Source organism: Hyla sarda, chromosome 10 (genome assembly GCF_029499605.1).
Source record: "Hyla sarda isolate aHylSar1 chromosome 10, aHylSar1.hap1, whole genome shotgun sequence".
NCBI lineage: Eukaryota > Metazoa > Chordata > Amphibia > Anura > Hylidae > Hyla > Hyla sarda.
The window spans coordinates 51,849,643-51,868,464 of NC_079198.1; the positions used below are offsets into that span (position 1 = coordinate 51,849,643).

The 18,822-nt window shown below is 40.5% G+C and overlaps 1 protein-coding gene across 12 annotated transcripts in view; it reads left to right on the forward strand.

The window, feature by feature from the left end:
* Nucleotides 1-9,205, forward strand: part of ZSWIM9 (zinc finger SWIM-type containing 9) — a 124,410-nt gene extending 115,205 nt beyond the window's left edge. For all 12 annotated transcript variants that reach the window (XM_056541811.1, XM_056541808.1, XM_056541814.1 and 9 more), the window contains 4 exons: nucleotides 696-889; nucleotides 3,062-4,166; nucleotides 6,736-6,804; nucleotides 8,927-9,205. In XM_056541811.1, coding sequence (XP_056397786.1) covers nucleotides 696-889; nucleotides 3,062-4,166; nucleotides 6,736-6,804; nucleotides 8,927-8,950 — 1,392 coding nt within the window. In that variant the 3' untranslated portion in view covers nucleotides 8,951-9,205. The remainder of the gene's footprint in view (nucleotides 1-695; nucleotides 890-3,061; nucleotides 4,167-6,735; nucleotides 6,805-8,926) is intronic.
* Nucleotides 9,206-18,822: the final 9,617 nt, after the last annotated feature.

Consider the following 18,822-nt stretch of genomic DNA (forward strand, 5'->3'; position numbering starts at 1 on the left):
CTGAGCCAGTTACTTACCCACTTGCACACATTCTCCCCAGCCCCATCCTTCTCATTTTATTCACCAACCTTTTATCTGGAACTGTATCAAATGCTTTGGAAAAATCCAGATATACGACATCCAGCGATTGCCCCATGTCCAGTCTGGAGCTCACCTCCTCATAAAAGCTGATCAGGTTAGTTTGACAGGACCGATCCCTCATAAAGCCATGCTGATATGAAGTCATACATTTATTTTTATCAAGATATTCCAAAATAGCATCTCTTAGGAAACTCTGAAACAATTTACATACAACTGAGGTTAAACTAACAGGCCTATAATTACCGTGGTCGCTTTTTGACCCCTAATATTGACACCACATTTGACATGCGCCAGTCCTGGGGAACCTTCCCTGTCACTATAAAGTCCTTGAATATTAGAAATAGGGGTCTGTCTATTACTTTACTTAACTCCCTTACAACACGGGGGTGAATGCCATCTGGACCTGGCGATTTGTCTATTTTGATTTTTAAAATCCACAGCGTAAACACAATGTGTAAATATACCAAGGCTCCAAAATTTTCCACAATTCTGTCTATAAATTTTCCTATGAGCTAACCTGCAGCATAAATTATGTACAGCCTTCATGGATGTTTTATAAATACTTTAGCATTTATATACCGTAATCACTAAAAGGACTAAATTTCATCCTACAGGATTGTGAAGCTCAAATAAATGGCAAAGAATTTCACAGCTGGGATGAATTCTGTGCATATTTGCAAGGCTTTACCAAAGCAAATTATAATCTCCGTTTTTCACCGCTTGCTGAAGAGGATAAGGCGGAAGTGCCCTTACCACCAAATGTGAATGAATCTCTGAAGTTCAGCTGGGCACAGCTTTTATGCAGTTGGTATGCCCCCCCCCCCTTTTTTTTTAGTTATTTATTTTATAATTTTTAATAATCTCTGCAAAATACAGAAAATGGGGTTAAATGCTTCTTTTATCCTACGACCTAGGGGACAGATACACAGCTTTCTCCAAATGTATACATAGAAAGAAATTCATATTCAGTGCTACTTTTAATGTTTGATTTAAGAGTACTCTGGGATTCAAAAACGTATCCCCTATCCTAAGGATAAGTGATAAGTTTCAAATCGCGGGGGGGGGGTCCGACCCCCTCCCCCTGCGATCTCCTGTACGGGCCCCCGGCTCACCATCCAAATGCCACGTGTCGACCACTGCATGAAGCAGCACCCCCTCAATGCAGCTCTATGGCAGAGGTGGAGATTGCCGAATGCAGTGATCCAGCTCTCTCTCATACTGCTGCATTGAGAGGGGGGGGCGTGTCGGCTGCCGCTTCGTGCAGTGGTTGAACACATTCAGTCATTCAGGAGGAGTGTCGGGGCCCGTACGGGAAATTGCAGGGGTGGTCCCAGTGGCTGACCCTTTTCCCCTATCCTTAACATATGGAATAAGTGTTTTTATACCGGAGATCTCCTTTAAATGTTTTCTAAAATGTTTTGCACATATCTTTGCACTTTAAAGTGCTGCAATGTAATTTTTTATTTGCACAAATTTAATTTCATATATATGTGTGTGTATATATATATATATATATATATATATATATATATATATATATATATATATATATATATGTGTGTGTGTAATCATTTTGTCTGTTTACAGATATACTCATACGACCCTGTCATTTTGGCATGTCAAAAGTTTTGATCTGGTCGGGTCTTAGTGCTGAGACCTCCACTGATCATTACAACAAGGGGAAAGGTGAAAAGGCTGCTTTTAAGTGCTTCAGTCATTTGCTTGCAACCATCTCCATCCAGCATCACTAGATATAGTAAGTTTTCGGTTATTTGCTCACCATGCGAGACTGATGGGCATCAAAAATCAATAGACAGTTACATAGATCTCTGGAGCCCATCTAGTGAAACTGGATGGGATGTCACAGCGAGTAAGGGAGTGAAGTGCATTACCACACACTTTTTTTTTTTCTTCTTCTTATGATTGTGGGGGTCAGGACTGAGATCCTGACCAATCAAAACTTTGTACACGCCTAAAGTTTTTTAATGACAGGGACACTCAAATGATCAATTAAAACCACAATGATGAGACACCAAGCCTAAGATTAAAAGGTATACTTTGTAGAACTGTACTGAAACAGCTTAGTAGGTAAAAGTCGCACTGGGTGCCTGTCTCTGTTTACAATCACACATGGGCATTGGTTTTACTGTTGTCAAGCAAAGTAAATAAGTAACCATTCATTTTCATGCAGACATTAAAATGGTAATATGTAGACAAACCATGTCCACTAAACCAAGAGCTGCTGCTTGCTTCCAGCTTCCCTCATGGCTCAGTCTAATGGAAAATAAGTGGCTGTGCTTGAAAATTTTTATTTTTTATAACTCACAATCCCAGTGAAAATTGACTGCACTTGAACAGTTTTTCAGAAAAGAATGGAGGACAAAAAAATGGTGTCTCAAGGCGCGCAACAGTAAACCACTAGTTTTACAAAATGCAATAAAAATGTATTTAGTCCAATATAAAATGCGCTTTTCGGAGGGTTTACCCTCCTTCCTAAGATAACAGGACTGAGAACGTGCTGAGGAAGAAGGGTAAACCCTCCGAAAAGCGCGTTTTGTATTGGACTAAATAAATCTTAATTGCATTTTGGATAACTAGTGGTTTACTGTTGCGCTCCTTGAGATACCATTTTTTAGTTTTTTTTTTCTGGCCCACTAGATCAACCCCACTGTTGAACAGTTATTTGTGAGTGACTCGCTGCTGCATGGTATCCAGTATATCATTTCATTACTCTGCAAAGAGGGATTGGTGGGCTATTTATGAAGTTGTGGCTACACCACATCCCACCCAGGTGAGCGGCTCTATTGCTAACTGGTATTTTATCATCACCCTATGTGGCGCTCAGTCTGTGTCTCTTTTTTTTTTTTCTTTTGTCTATGCAGAATGGAGGCCAAGTGTCCACATAAGCCAGCTGATACATTCCTATCCACACAGTTGTTTCTTGTTATGATCAAAGACATTTCTTTTTCTGTCTGTTTAGGAAGAGCTGTTCGGCATTCATTGAGCTGACACTGGGTCCAGAGAAAGACAAACTTGTCATCACTCAAAGCAATCTGCATCATAATCATGTTGATGAAGATACATCTGAGGCACCACCAGAGAAAAAATATAAGCCAACTACTGCAGTGGGGTTACCAGCACAAGTGGCTAACAACATATCTAAGAAATTTCTAGAACCAAGTGACTTGAAACGGCTTCTCCGTTTTCGTTCTGGTGCTTTCGAGGACCGTACGCAAGTGCTGGCAGAGTTGCAGTCTCTTTTCATTTTTGACCCTGAAGCAAAGGTCAAATTGGTATTTGTTGAAGATAAGTTGCATGTGAAGAAAATCTTTTTAATGACCTCCACCATGAGAAATCTAGCTCAAAATCATCCTGAATATCTTTTTATTGACGTTTTTTTAGACTTTAGTCATAGTTTTGATTTGTACACTTTTTTTTGCGACGTAAAGGGAGAAGGTTGGGCACCGTGTGCCTATTGCATTGCCAAAAAAGGAATAGATGGCATATTCACGTTTCTTTCAGACTTGCTTCTAGAGATTATCCCTTCCATTAGTAACAAAGTGAAACTAGTCACACTCAGTCCTGACATCCAAGAAACCATTACCCTGGAAACTCATTTTCCACATGCTAATTTGCGATACTGTATGCATTTAGTTCTCAATATTATGTACAGCAAAATCTCTCACCTTGATCCTACTGTTGAAGCGCAGATTAAAAACTTCCTACATATTCTTTCACAGACTTGCTCACTTAAGGTCTATGAACGATATTTGAATGACCTAAAAGCCATTTGTCCAGAAGGAGTTTTTCAGTATTATTTTGAGACCTGGCATCCACGTAGAAAAATGTGGGTTAAAAAGGATAACAGGACTGAAGAGTCTGAAAGAAATCTGTCGGAACTAGTATCTATCAATCATGTAAAACTCAAGCAAGCAGTCGGCTATATGCCTTCTCTGCATCAATGCCTTTGTTCAATACTTGACAACCCAGCGAGAGCATCAGGCAATGACCTCCACATCCAGAGAGCTGATATTTCATCTTTTTGTGATTATGAAAAACCCTCAGTTCCACTATTGATTCAACAGGTAAGTTATTTCTAACTTACTGAGATTGGTAGACTGAGATACATTTCTGCAGCATGGGTGCTGCACTATAGCAGATATACCTGGCACAACCTAGTGCAAACTGGTTTACTTTTAGTTCATTTTAGATAGTCGGGATCCACATCTATTGCACATTGATATTTTCCTTTTTTTTTTTTTTTTTTTTTTTTTTTTTTTTTGCTGTGGGATGGATGTATTTGATCAAAGATTATACAGACTGACAGATAAAATATTATTAGTTCTTTAGGAGCAATTCTTTAGTGATAGATTTACACTCAAATGACTGATAATAACATTAAGTAATGTCTTGTTATAACTGACCCACAGTCATTGTAATCAAGACAGCCCCACTAGAAGTAATTTACTGCATTATTGGTTGCTATTGCTGCTTTGGCAGCATACAACCTGAATGTTTTCTTTTTAAATCTGCCTATTTGGGGAACTCTCTATCCAAAAAAAAAAAAACTTCATTAAAGAAATGTATACACCATTTTTAAAATGCTACAGAAGCATTAGGCATTGCTTACCTGTCTGCCTTAGTACTGAAACCACTACAAATAAATGTTTCAGGTTAAAGCGTGCCGGTCGTATCACCGAAAAAAAAAAAAAAATTTCTTACATATATTACTCACTGTCATGCAGATGCTTTACATGTCTCTTTCTTGTATCTAGCTTCTGTATTTGGCTCACAAATCTCTCCATTCTGCTGCTCCCTCGTTCTGAAATCCACTGCTCAGGAGAGGGGGCATGTCCAAGGCATGCACTGAGCCCATTCTCACTCGCCATGCATTCACTACCTCCCTTTGCTGAACTGTGCTGAGTCCCTTCATCCTGTCAATGTAGACTGCTCTGTAACCCCTTCCTCTCTGTTTTCAGACAAAAATCTGAAAGACAGAGAAGTGCTAGTCTTGCCCTCACTTACTGGACTTTGTCCAAGCCTGGGCTTTAGCGTGGACAAAGATCATGCTGCAGCTGGACAGGATTATGTTCTGGATGGTATATGGACCCCTATAAGCCATGATTTGTAAAAAAAAAAATAATAATAATAAATTATGAAGTATATTAGAACGGTTAATGTTTTGCCAATTTTTCCTAGATGTACAACATAAAGTTTTTGAATGTGAAAGTGCCCATGTAAGCAGTTATTCAGTACTACAATTCCCAGAATGCATTGTGCTCCGCTCATCACAGTCCTTCCACCATGCCTATTTATCTCTCACAGCATTCTTGCTAGTTTCATTGCTAGTAGACTATCGCATGTCAGTGAGGTTGGGACACCTGCTGCAGTCATTGCCCCTCTGCTTCTCTACCTGTGGCATTATTTATCACCAGGCAAATGGGAGATCTGGTGATGTAGGCTGGAGGTTCTGGTCAGAGGTGGAGACATCACTCAGGGGGCAGTGCAAGAGCTCGGAGACCAGATACAACCATGCCTGCTGAGTCAGCAAATGATGATGTGTTGTTTTGGGAGAGAGGGAGGAGCTACACAATTTCCTTCTTAGAGTTAATCATGCAAAAGCATGCTGAAGCCAGTATAATTTGTGGTAACACCCTTATGGAGATTTACCTGTGCAGAGGAATAGTTGACCAATTGCCCATAGCAATCAGATTGCTTCTCCTATTTTTAAAAGGACCTCTGAAATATAAAAGAAGCGATCTCTGATTGGTAGCTTTGGGCAATTGGTCAACTTTTATCCTCTGCACAGGTTTTGATAAATCTCCCTAATGGAGTTAGCAAAGATATTTGGTAAATTTCCTCATAATATTTGTAAGCAATATATCTTAGGGCGATAATCTTTTTATATTTACTTTTCTGAAACCGCAATACCCCTTTAAATGCTATGTAACCTGAACATTCAACAACCGTTTAGCAATCCTCAGCATAGTACGGACTGGCATCCCAATAGGGGAGAATGTATTAAATCAGTCTGTGTGTGGTGTTGGTGTAAAGATAAGGGGCCGTTATTTGCACCCAGCTCATTTGGGCAGTAACCTTTCACTTTTCAGCAGGTTTACACTGCCATTGCCACTTTGAAAAAGTGGGAGGAGTTTGTTTTTCAAGAATTTTTGGTTCTGAGTTTAAAAAATTTGTATTTTACAATCCCTATATTACAAAATAATCCTGAAATCGTACAGTTTTCATTCTGACCATTCAGGGCTGGTTTGCTGGAAAGTGTTCTGTTCAGAATTACATTGAAAGGTGACACCAGTATATAGAGGAGACAAAGTAGCTCAGCCTCACCCTCCCCTATAGAATGACCTCTGCACAGGTCATGGAGGTCGCAGACCATGCTTAAAAACCTCCCCTATACAAAAAAATAGGGTCTAAAGAGGTGTTCATTGTCCATGCAGCTTTCTGTAAAGCATATTATAGCTTAGGCAAGCCCCTATAATAATGTGCTAAAAATGAAATAAATAAATTACAATCAGTATCTAGCTCTCATCAGTTAAAAAAGTGACACATTTACTATAAATTATTTATATTTAACATGTATATTCAGGTTTTGTTTTTTATATTTGATTTATTTTTTATTTTTATTTTTTTCTTAAGGTTCATGAGACCCCTGAGCAGAATGAAACACATTTGCAGAATGCTGCTTCAGAGAACAGTACAGAAGAGGTATTGTTACTGTCAGTTATTAAAAATTATTTTCATAGTTTTTAATTTAGAGATACTATTTGCATTGCAGCATAGATATAAAATAAGATGTTTAGCTCTGGATCCGTGAATAAAGTATATTTAAAAAAAAAAAAAAAGATGTTTAACTTTTACTTTAAAATTGTCATTTTAAATGTAAAAAGTGTTCAAGCAACTTCTATCCTGGAAGTTCTCTTTCCATTTACTCCTTTTGTAGAAAGTGATTATCCATATAAGTTCAACAGAATAATGTTTGTAGTTTAAAAGCATTTTAATTAAACATACTGCTGGGGCTGTAGAAAAATGGAACAAAAAGCTATACTTTTCTACCTTCTGTTCAATTGTTGCAGCTTCTGCTCAGCTTCTTCCAGTCCCTCTGCTCTCTTTTCTTTTCTTTTCTTTTTTTTTTTTTTCTTTGTCTGCTTCCAAACCGAGAACTCAAAGCATGACCTTCTGCAGCCAGTGATTGGCTAAATGGACAGGTCCTGCCCCAGCTCTTATCTCGGAAGCAGAGAGTCAGAGGAACGGAAGGAGCTGAATGAGCGCTGCAGCCAGGGACCAGGGGTAGTTGAGTATAGCTTTATTTTCTATTTTTCTACTCTAGCAATATATATAGATATAGATATAGATATAGATATATATATATATATATATATATATATATATATATATATATATAATATGATGCAGATAAGGTCAGGCTGCTCACCACTCTCGCGTTTGCTGCACTATCTCGTGCTACGGACACCGGTACCGCTCCCGGCTTAGTAGAAATCTCACAGAAAAGAAAACGTCCGGCACTCGGGAAGATGCAGGTAAAACTTGTCAATGGCTTTATTCACACGCTTAGGCAGGACACAATCTGACGCGTTTCGCACACTCAGGTGCTTAGTCGTAGTCTACGACTAAGCACCTGAGTGTGCGAAACGCGTCAGATTGTGTCCTGCCTAAGCGTGTGAATAAAGCCATTGACAAGTTTTACCTGCATCTTCCCGAGTGCCGGACGTTTTCTTTTCTGTGATGTTATATATATATATATATATATATATATATATATATATATATATATATATATATATATATATATATATATATATATCTGTTACTTAACGTTAAAGTGCAACTGTCATCATTTATTACCCCCCAAACTATCAGTGTTATAGACGACCATATAGTGAGTCTAACCATACCGTTATGGCTGCTCTTTTCTGACTTATAAAATGCTTTTATACAGATGTCCGGCACAGTCTGATAGGCGTGGCTTAGGGTTCGCAAAGCCCCGCCACTGCCACACCTATCTTCTTTCAGCGCTGGGACAGCTGTGTAGTAAGACACAGCAGTCCACAGCGCGTGCGCCTCTCCCTGCTGGCTCTGACGTGCACACACCGTTGCCCTGCATTGAAAGCGCATAGATGGCAGGAGCGAGCACTCGCTCTGCCAATGCAGGCCGGCGGTGCGCACATGTCAGAGCCAGCAGGGAGGGGCGCATGGGTTGTGACCGCTGATCACCAGGACCACCAAGCTATGATGCATGCTCAGCTCCTCAGCCCCCATCATAGAAGGGGAGCAGAAGCAGGGTGTACGCCCTATGTCCTTAAGGGGATAACAACTTCTGTGGTGACTGCTTTATTTGTTAGAAAACCAACCAGTAATTTTATGTTTTTATAAAAAATGTTTGCATTCACAAATCACATTGTTTCATTGGGGAAAAAGTGGCAACTTTCCTTCCAGCAAACTCTATTCTCCAATTTTCTACATTCAGGTTTTGTAAATGATTAAAAGTCTCTTCAGTTACAAAAAGTTTGTTTAGTGCAGGATAGTACATGCAGAGAGTGGGGGTGCTGTTGCAGCTTTTTTTTTTTTTTTTTTATTATTTAAATAGAATATTCAGAGAATATTTTTTAAGTGAAAAGGTGGCAAAAACAAACAGACCCAGTGCCCTATGTTGCCACTTCTGGCTGTGTTGGGTAATTATTTCCCCCATCTGGCTCCACTTCAGCTATAATATATTGTACTTATTTTTGTTTATTGTAGTCGTCATCTCAGAACCCTTAATATATAAACAATATATAAACAAAATGTATTTTTCATTTTATCCCAACAGAAGAAGGTGGACCTCCAGTGTTGAGTTTGTGCTCCGGCTTGGATAGTTTGTCATCATCTCTGAAGTTATCAGGGCTCTGAAATAGCATTGGATCTCCTTTTGGATTTATTGTAAACTTTATATAAATCTTTTCTCAAGTCATTATTTTGGATCCGCATGTAAATATAGATGAATCTTTCCAATATGTGCTGTTGGAGTCCTTTTCTTCTTGTCTCAAAATATAAAACATTGTGTGAGTGCATATTTTATTAGCGTAAGGGCCTTTAAATATAACCGTATTTAAACAAGATATGCTTCTGTTTTCTAGTATACGGTGTCTTCACAAATTAAATCCATTTAAGGTGAAAAAATACAACAACAGAATTGCTGTATTTCGGGTTTACACTGTAATCTACATTTGCAGTCAACTGTCTTTACCTAAGGAGGTAGAGGTAGTAAAGGAGGTAGAAATGCAAAAATAACTGAAAGGTATTGTCTGTAGTACTTGGAGGTCTACTGTGCATTACAGGTAGTTTTTACATTTTCTTTTTTTTTATACATGCTATTTTCTAAATCACTTTTTATCTAATTTCTGGACCAATGATTACAAATTCATTTTTTTTATAGATTTTTGCATATACTGGTTAAACAGCTATAGAGTTTTTAAAAGGATTTTTTTAACCCCTTAAATGGACTCTGTCAGTTATAAAAACATTTTATATGTTGTACATCATGACAAAACTGCCTTTGAAAATCACTCCACTGGGGTCCCCATACCTCCTGGGACACTGAATCCCACAGCAGCATGAGCATGTCCAAGGGTCATGGACATGAGAATGCTGAATGACAAGGCTGCTGGAGGAATATAGCTTTTCAGCAACACTGCTGTAACACAGAGTTTTACCAATCGTGTGTATCCAGCTGTTGCAAAACTACAACTTCCAGCATGCCTGGACAGTCAAAATATGTCTGAGCATGCTGGAAAGCTTTACAAAAACTATAGGCACACAGCTGTAGGCAGCACTGCTGCAAAAAAGAGTTATCCAAACACTGTATCTCCCAACTGTATCAAAACTACAAGTTCCAGCATTACAGGACTGCCAAAGGATGACACACATGAATGACATGGGAACATATACAACAGATAGAAAATGTCTGCGTGAAAAAAAAAACTACTGTACTGTTGGCACTAAACCTTTGCACTAATTTAGATCTAAGTTATACACTGACCATATTGTCTTTGGTAGTAGAGTACAGGCAATCTCCAATAATCTTCCTCCTCTCTGTGTAACATGTACAGCATTAAACCAGAGAGCAAAGGGTCACAGAGCAGGGCTGCAGACATAAGAGAATAGAAAAGACAGTGAGCAGTTTTAATATGATATATATATATTTTTTTTGTGTGAAATATGGGTGTTAGAGACATAACAATTATATGTACGTGATCAGGATGAGGTATTGAGTAATATATAACAGTGTTTTGTTTTTTTTTTGTTTTTTTTTTGTTTTTTTTTTTTGTTTTTTTTTTTTGTGGGATCTGTGGGCAGCGGCGGGATGAGTGGCAGCGGCAGTGTGCATAACCGGTGGCAGCAGTGTGTGCGCGACCGGCGGCAGCAGGACCACAGTCGCGACGAGGGCCACAGATTGATGAGAGATTTTCACCTGTGGCCCCCTAGAGGTTGCAAAACTACAATTCCCAGCATGCCCAGACAGTAGTTTTGCAACATCTGGATGGCCACTGTACAGTGGTCTCCAAACTGTAACCCTCCAGATGTTGCAAAACTACAATTCTCAGCATGCCCAGACAGTCAGGCATGCTGGGAGTTGTAGTTCTGCAACATCTGGAGGGCCAGATTTTTCCAAATTAAAACTCCCAGCATGCCTGGACAGTGTGGGCATGCTGGGATTTGTAGTTTTGCAACATCTGGAAAGCCACCGTTTGGAGACCACTGTACAGTGGTCTCCAAACTGTGCCACTCCAGCTGGTGCGTAACTACAGCTCCCATCAAGCCCTTCCGCTGTCAGTGCATGCTGGGAGTTGTAGTTTTGCAACAGCTGAATGTACAGGTCCGGTTTACAGTGACTTCCTTCTGCAAGTTTGAGCTGCGGCACATTTTCCACTGCCAGTGGGAAACTCGCTGTAAACCCTGATCTGTACCCTTAAAACACTACATTAACACAAAATCACAAAATAAAGGGTAAACACTACATATACACACCCTTACACCTGCTGTTGCAAAACAACAACGTTGACTGTTCAGGCATGCTGGGAGTTCTTCAACAGCTGGAGGCACCTTGTTTGGGAATCACTGGCGTAGAATACCTCTATATCCACCCTTACGCAAATCCCTAATTAAGGCCTCAAATGCGCATGGCACTTCAGAGTCCTGTCAGATTTCAGGCAACTGTTTAGGGCCACACTTGGGAGAAATTGCGTTACAAATTTTGGGGGGCTTTTTCTCCCTTTACCCCTTATGAAAAGGAAAAGTTGGTGTCTACACCAGCATGATAGTGTAAAATTTTTTATTTTTTTACACTAACCTGCTGGTGTTGAACCAGAGTTAACAAGAGGTAAAAGGAGAAAAAGACCCCCAAACTTTGTAACACAATTTCTCCTGAGTACGGAAATACCCCATATGTGGACGCACAACAGGGCTCAGGAGTTAGTGTTTCTGACATAAATGCAAAATAAAACCACCCATATGTGACCCTATTTTGGAGACTACACCTCTCAAGGAAGGTAATAAGGGGTGTAGTGAGCCTTAACACCCCAAAGGTGTTTGACAAATTTTGGTTAAATTTGGACGTAAAAATTTAAAAATTTCACTAAAATGCTGGTGTTACCCCAAATTTTTCATTTTCACAAGGGGTAATAGAAGAAATAGCACCCCAAAATTTGTAACCCCATTTCTTCTGAATATGGAAATACTGTGAATGTAAAGTGCTCTGTGGGGAACTACAGGGCTCAGAAGAGAAGGAGCGCCATTGAGCTTTTGGAGAGAGAATTTGGTTGGAATGGAAGTCGAGGGCCATGTTCGTTTACAAAGCCCCCCGTGGTGCCAGAACAGTGGACCCCCCCCACATACACACACACACACACGTGACCCCATTTCGGAAACTACACCCCCAATGGAATGTAATAAGTGAGCATTTACACCCCACTGGCGTTTGACAGATCTTTGGAACAGTGGGCTGTGCAAATGAAAAATATTTCTTTTTTAAATGTTTACAGATTTCAAAAAAATCTGTCAGACCCTGTGGGGTGTAAATGCTCACTGCACCCCTTTTTAAGCTCCTTGAGGGGTGTAGTTTCCAAAGTGGGGTCACATGTGGGGGGGGAACCACTGTTCTGGCAGCATGGGGACTTTGTAAACGCACATGGAATTCAATTTCAGCCAAATTCTCTCTCCAAAAAACACATTTTCGGAGCATTGTAGTTCACCCGCAGAGCACTTTACATCCACATCTGGGGTATTTCCTTACTCAGGAGAAATGGAGCTACAAATTTTGGGGGGCTTTTTCATCTATTACCCCTTGTGAAAATGAAAAATTTGGGGTAACGCCAACATTTGAATGAAAAAAAATAAAATGTTTCATTTTTACGCCCAAAATTTGTCAAACACCTTTGGGGTGTTAAAGCTTAATGCACCCCTTATTACCTTCCTTGAGGGGTGTAGTTTCCAAAATGGGGTCACATGTGGGTGGAATTTTTTTTTTGCGTTTGTCCGAACCGCAGTAACTCGGCTACCCCTGTGCAAGTCACCAATTTATTATGTACATGGTGCGCTCTCACTCCAGAGCCTTGTGCGCCCGCCGAGCACTTTGCGCCCACATATGGCGTATTACCATACTCAGTAGAAATTGTGTTACAAATTGTGGGGGTCTTTTTCTCTTTTTAACTCTTGTGAACATTTTTGTGTAGTGTAGTGCTTTTAGGGTACATTCCCACGGTAGGGTTTACAGCGAGTTTCCCATTGGGAGTTTGGGCTGCGGCGGAAAATTTGCCACAGCTTAAACTTGCAGAAGTAACTCACTGTAAACCCGACCTTGTGAATGTATCCTGTGCATTCACATGGGGGGGAGGGGGGAACCTCCAGCTGTTGCAAAACTACAACTCCCAGCATGCGCTGACAGCTAAAGGGCATGCTGGGAGTTGTAGTTCTGCAACAGCTGGAGCGGCACAGTTTGAAGACCACTATACAGTTTGGAGAAACTGTGGCTCTCCAGATATTGCAAAACTGCAAATGCCAGCATGCCAAACTGGCCAGCCATGCTGGGAGTTGTAGTTCTGCAACATCTGGCCCTCCTGACTGTCTGAGCATGCTGAGAATGGTAGTTTTGCAACATCTGGAGGGCCACAGTTTGGAGACCACTGTGTAGTGGTCTCCAAACTGTGGCCCTTCAGATGTTGCAAAACTACAACTTCTAGCATGCCTGGACTGTCTGGCCGTGCTTTAGAGTTGCAGTTTTGCAATATCTGGAGGGTTACAGTTTGGAGACCACTGCACAGTAGTCTCCAAACTGTGGCCATCCAGATGTTGCAAAACTACAACTCCAATGACTGTCTGGGAATGCTGGGAGTTGTAGTTTTGCAACCTCTAGGTGGTCACAGGTGAAAAATCACTCACCAATCTGTGGCCGTCTTGCGCCGATCGACATGACCGCTGTCCTGCTGTTGCCACCCGTTCCGCCGCCTTGGTAACCCTGCTCTGCCTGGACTTCCTTTGATAGGCAGAGCGGATGGATACGAGGGGGTGGCACCCCAGCCACCTCACTCCTATCCTTCGAGGTGATCATCGCTGTCTCTGACGGCTCCGATCATCCCAATTTCCCGGGCGATTGGGTCACCAGAGACCCAATCAGCACGGAAAAGCCATGATTACTCGGTCAGAATTGACTGGTGAATCATGGCGATCAATGACAAGGGGGGGTCTCAAGACCCCCCTAAGGCAATGTCCTGGGATGGCTGATGATAAATATCAGCAGTCATCCCATTCCAATCACCGCCCGCGCTCGGTCCTTAGTACCAGGGAGCAAGGGTGTACATGTACACACTTGGTCCCCATAAGATTTAAAAAAAAAATTGCTCTTTTAATAAAATTTGTCCTTTTCTGACCCATATATATATATATATATATATATATATATATATATATATATATAATATATATTTTTTTTTCTTCTCTGTATACGGGGATGTATGAGGGCTCATTTTTTGTGCAGTGATCTTTAGTTTTTATTGGTGCAATTTTGCTTTGATGGGAGTTTCTGATCGCTTTTTATAATTTTTTTCTGATGTGAAAATGTAATTAAAAACAGAGTGGAGTTTGCACCGTGCCCCAAATGCCTGGGGTGCTGCACGATCACACATCCCCTATAATAATTCAGACAATACGGAAAAGTGGATAAGTGCTCAAACAAAGTAGATGAAATCAAAAGCTGTGGTTTATTCCATGATGTAAAAACAACTTCATGCGTGAGTCTACTGAAATCTCTTTACAACATGGAATAAACCACCACTTATTTCATCCGTTTGATGTTGTATTTATCCATTTACTATTATATTGTACCTATTAACCGCAGTCCAGTGCATGCATACACCCCTTTTTAATTTATTTTTCAATTTTTCTTTTTGGAGGTGCTGCTTCTATTTGGACTAATACACACACACACACTCACACTCTCTCTGCCTGGTTTTTCCTTCCTAATCCTTGTTGGGGAGGAAAATCAACGAAGGAGGAAGCTTTTGACTTCATATCCCGTCCTCATATCTCGACCTCCTTTCTCGTCCTCATGTCCCGTGCTCACGTGGGACTGATTTGTGATGAAGATATTATAAGCTGAAAATAGAAGTGGACATGGCTTTGTGCGACTGGGCGTGATTTGCAAAAAGGGTAGATAATGAAAGGGGTGTGGCTTGCAAGCCAGATTGACACATTCACCAGGAGATGCAAAGCGGAGCTGGTGGAGTAAGTAATATGTGTACCAGGTATTATTGAAATATCTCCAGCCGTATGGAAGTTATGTGGGAACATACATTTACCATTGATTTGTATGGGACTTTAAACAAAAACCCCAACCCTCACAAATGGGAGTAGTTAAGGGTTAAATTAACTATCCTATATTTTAAGTGGACATATAAGTATCATGTGACCAAGTATTATCGAAATATCTCCAGCCGTTTGGAAGTTATGCAGTCTATTTCCCATACACTCGTATGGGACTTTAAACAATAACCCCAGCCCTGGCAAATGGGGGCGAGGTAAGGGTTAAATTACCTATCCTATGTTTGTTGTTGACATATAAGTAACATGTGTACCAAGTTTCATGTCAATATCTTTAGCCGTTTGGACATAATGCTGGAACATACATACACACAGACACATACATACATTGACTTTTATAGATATACTAGCTGAATACCAGGCGTAGCCGTCCTCATATTTTGCTGTCATATCCCAAATCCACATCCTGTCCTCATATCCTGACCTCCTATCCCATCATCATATCTCAACCTCATATCCCTCCTATCTCTATCTCTTATCTCGTCCTCCTATCTCGACCTCCTATCCCAGTCCATAATATGTGTACCAGGTATTGAAATATTTCCAGCCGTACGGAAGTTATGTGGGAACATACATTTCCCATTGATTTGCATGGGACTATAAACAAAAACCCCGACCCTCACAAATGGGGGTAGTTAAGGGTTAAATTAACTATCCTACATTTTAACCTTTTAAGGATGCCGGGCGTATGCATACGCATTGCATCCCGAGTCCTTCAGGACGTGGGGCGTATGCATACGCCCATAGGAATTCCGGTCCCTGCCGCTAGCCGGACAGCCCTGATCATCCTGAGGGATAGGAGCGAGGTCTCAGTGCTGCGATCTTCTCCTATCCCCTGCCATTTGTCAGAACTGATTGTGACCAATGGCAGGGCAGAACAATGGGTCCTGGATGTCGAGGGGAATGTGGGGAGAAGATGCCTGGGGACCCCTGATTGTTGCTGGAGACTGCAAAGATCCTAGCTCAGGTAGGGAAACTACGGTGGTGGGGGGTGATGAAAGTGAAAGTTAAGTGATCTTTACTGTGGCAACCACTAGGAAGGCCAAACTTCCAAGCATGCTGGGAGTTGTAGTTTTGCAACATCTGGTGGGTCACAGTTTGGAGACCACTGTTACAGTGGTGCCCAAACGGTAGCCCTCCAGATGTTGTAAAACTACAACTCAGCATGCCTAGACTGCCCAGGCATGCTGGGAGTTGTAGTTCTGTAACATCTGTCCCTTCAGAGTTTGCAATTTTCTTGAAATTTTTGAACATTTCTGCTCTACTTTGAAGCCCTCAATTTAAACAAACTAAAATATGTCCATTTTATGATGCCAACATAAAGTGGACATATTTAATTTGTGAATAAAAATAAAATTTATTGGGAATATCCATTTCCCTTACAAATAGAGAGCTTCAAAGTTAGAAAAAAGCAAAATGTTTATGAAATTTTGGGATTTTTTTACCAAAAAAGGATGCAAGTAATGCCGAAAATTTACCACCAAAATAAAGTAGAATATGTCACGAAAAAATAATCTCAGAATCAGAATATTCGGTAAAAGCATTTTAGAGTTATTAATTCGTAAAGTGATGATGGTCAGAATTGCGAAAAGGGGCTCAGTCCTTAAGGTGAAAAAGGGCTGTGTCCTTAAGGGGTTAAGTGGACATATAAGTAACATGTGACCAAGTACTATCAAACTATCTCCAGCCGTTTGGAAGTTATGCAGTAACATATATTTCCCATTGACTTGTATGGGACTTTAAACATAAACCCCGTCCCTGGCAAATGGGGGTGGGTAAGGGTTAAATCACCTATCCTATGTTTGTTGTTGACATATAAGTAACATGTGTGCCAAGTTTCATGTTAATATCTTTAGCCGTTTGGACGTGATGCTGGAACATATACACATACATATACACATACAAATACATACACATATTTATGGACATTTATCTACGGGTTTAGTCAGGTTTTCTTTACTATAATTGTCGCAACTGCGACTACGCAATTTTTCGCGCGACATTTTGACTGGAAAGCGAGAAAAGCAAGTTTTCCAAAAATTAACTACGTAGTTATAATTTAAAAATGGACTACGGGTAGTCAGGTATTTATTAACTGCGACAGTCGCAACTGCGCAGAAAAATTTTGCAACAGGGTTAAAAATTGACTAAATTCACTCCAGCTCAAACATGGAGCAGAAAAATCTACAACCAAAGTAAAAAAGGAAAAATTGCTTACGTGAAAGAAAATTATCAACAGGCTGAAACCAATTGATAAATAAGTCACACATAAGTAAAAAAAAAAGTAAGGAAAAAATTACTAAAAAAAAAAGAATACATAAGCGAACATTGATAAATGTCCCTCATTGAGTTTTTAATATATATATATATATATATACATATATATATATATACTAGCTGAGTACCCGGCGTTGCCCGGTTTTTGACTTCATATCTCGTCCTCATATATTGTTGTCATATCCCGTCCTCCTTTTCCGTTCTCATATCTCGACCTCCTTTCCCGTCCTCCTATCCTGTCCTCCTATCTAGACCTCCTATCCCGACCTCCTATCCCGGTCCTCCTATCCTGTCCTCCTATCCCGTCCTCCTATGTCGACCTCCTATCCCGACCTGTAATATGTGTACCAGTTATTGAAATATCTCCAGCCGTATGGAAGTTATGTGGGAACATACATTTCCCATTGATTTGCATGGGACTTTAAACAAAAAACCCGACCCTCACATATGGGGGTAGTTAAGGGTTACATTTATCCTATATTTTAAGTGGACATATAAGTAACGTGACCAAGTATTATCTAAATATCTCCAGCCGTTTGGAAGTTATGCAGTAACATATATTTCCCATTGACTTGTATGGGACTTTAAACATAAACCCCGCCCCTGGCAGATGGGGGTGAGTAAGGGTTAAATCACCTATCCTATGTTTGTTGTTGACATATAAGTAACGTGTGCCAAGTTTCATGTTAATATCTTTAGCCGTTTGGAAGTTTTTCTGGAAAATACATAAATACATACACACACACACACGTTGAGTTTTATATATATATATATATATAGACTAGCTGAGTACCCGGCATTGCCCATTTTTTCCTTCCTAATCCTTTTTGGGGAGGAAAATGAACAAAGGAGGAAGCTTTTGACTTCATATGCAGTCCTCATACATTGTTGTCATATCCCAACCCCACATCCCGACCTCCTATCTCGACCTCCTGTCCCAACCTCCTATACCGTCCTCCTATCCCGGTCCTCCTATCTCGACCTCCTATCCCGGTCCTCCTATGTCGACCTCTTATCCCGACCCGTAATAATTATACCAGTTATTGAAATATCTCCAGCCATACAGAAGTTATGTGGGAACATACATTTACCATTGATTTGCATGGGATTTTAAACAAAAACCCCGACCCTCACAAATGGGGGTAGTTAAGGGTTAAATTAACTATCCTATATTTTAAGTGGATATATAAGTAACATGTGACCAAGTATTATCGAAATAGCTCAAGCCGTTTGGAAGTTATGCAGTAACATAGATTTCCCATAGACTTATGTGGGACTTTAAACATAAACCCCGCCCCTGGAAAATGAGGGTTAAATCACCTATCCTATGTTTGTTGTTGACATATAAGTAACATGTGTGCCAAGTTTCATGTTAATATCTTTAGCCGTTCGGACGTGATGCTGGAACATATCCACACATACATACACACACACACACACACATTGAGTTTTATATGTGGGAAGCCTATTGAATGAATTTGTGTGAGGGGCGTGAGTATCTCCCCCCCCCCCCCCCCCCCCCCCACGTCCAGGCGGGGCGTCTAGTAGAGATAGGTAGGGGCGGGGGTATATAAC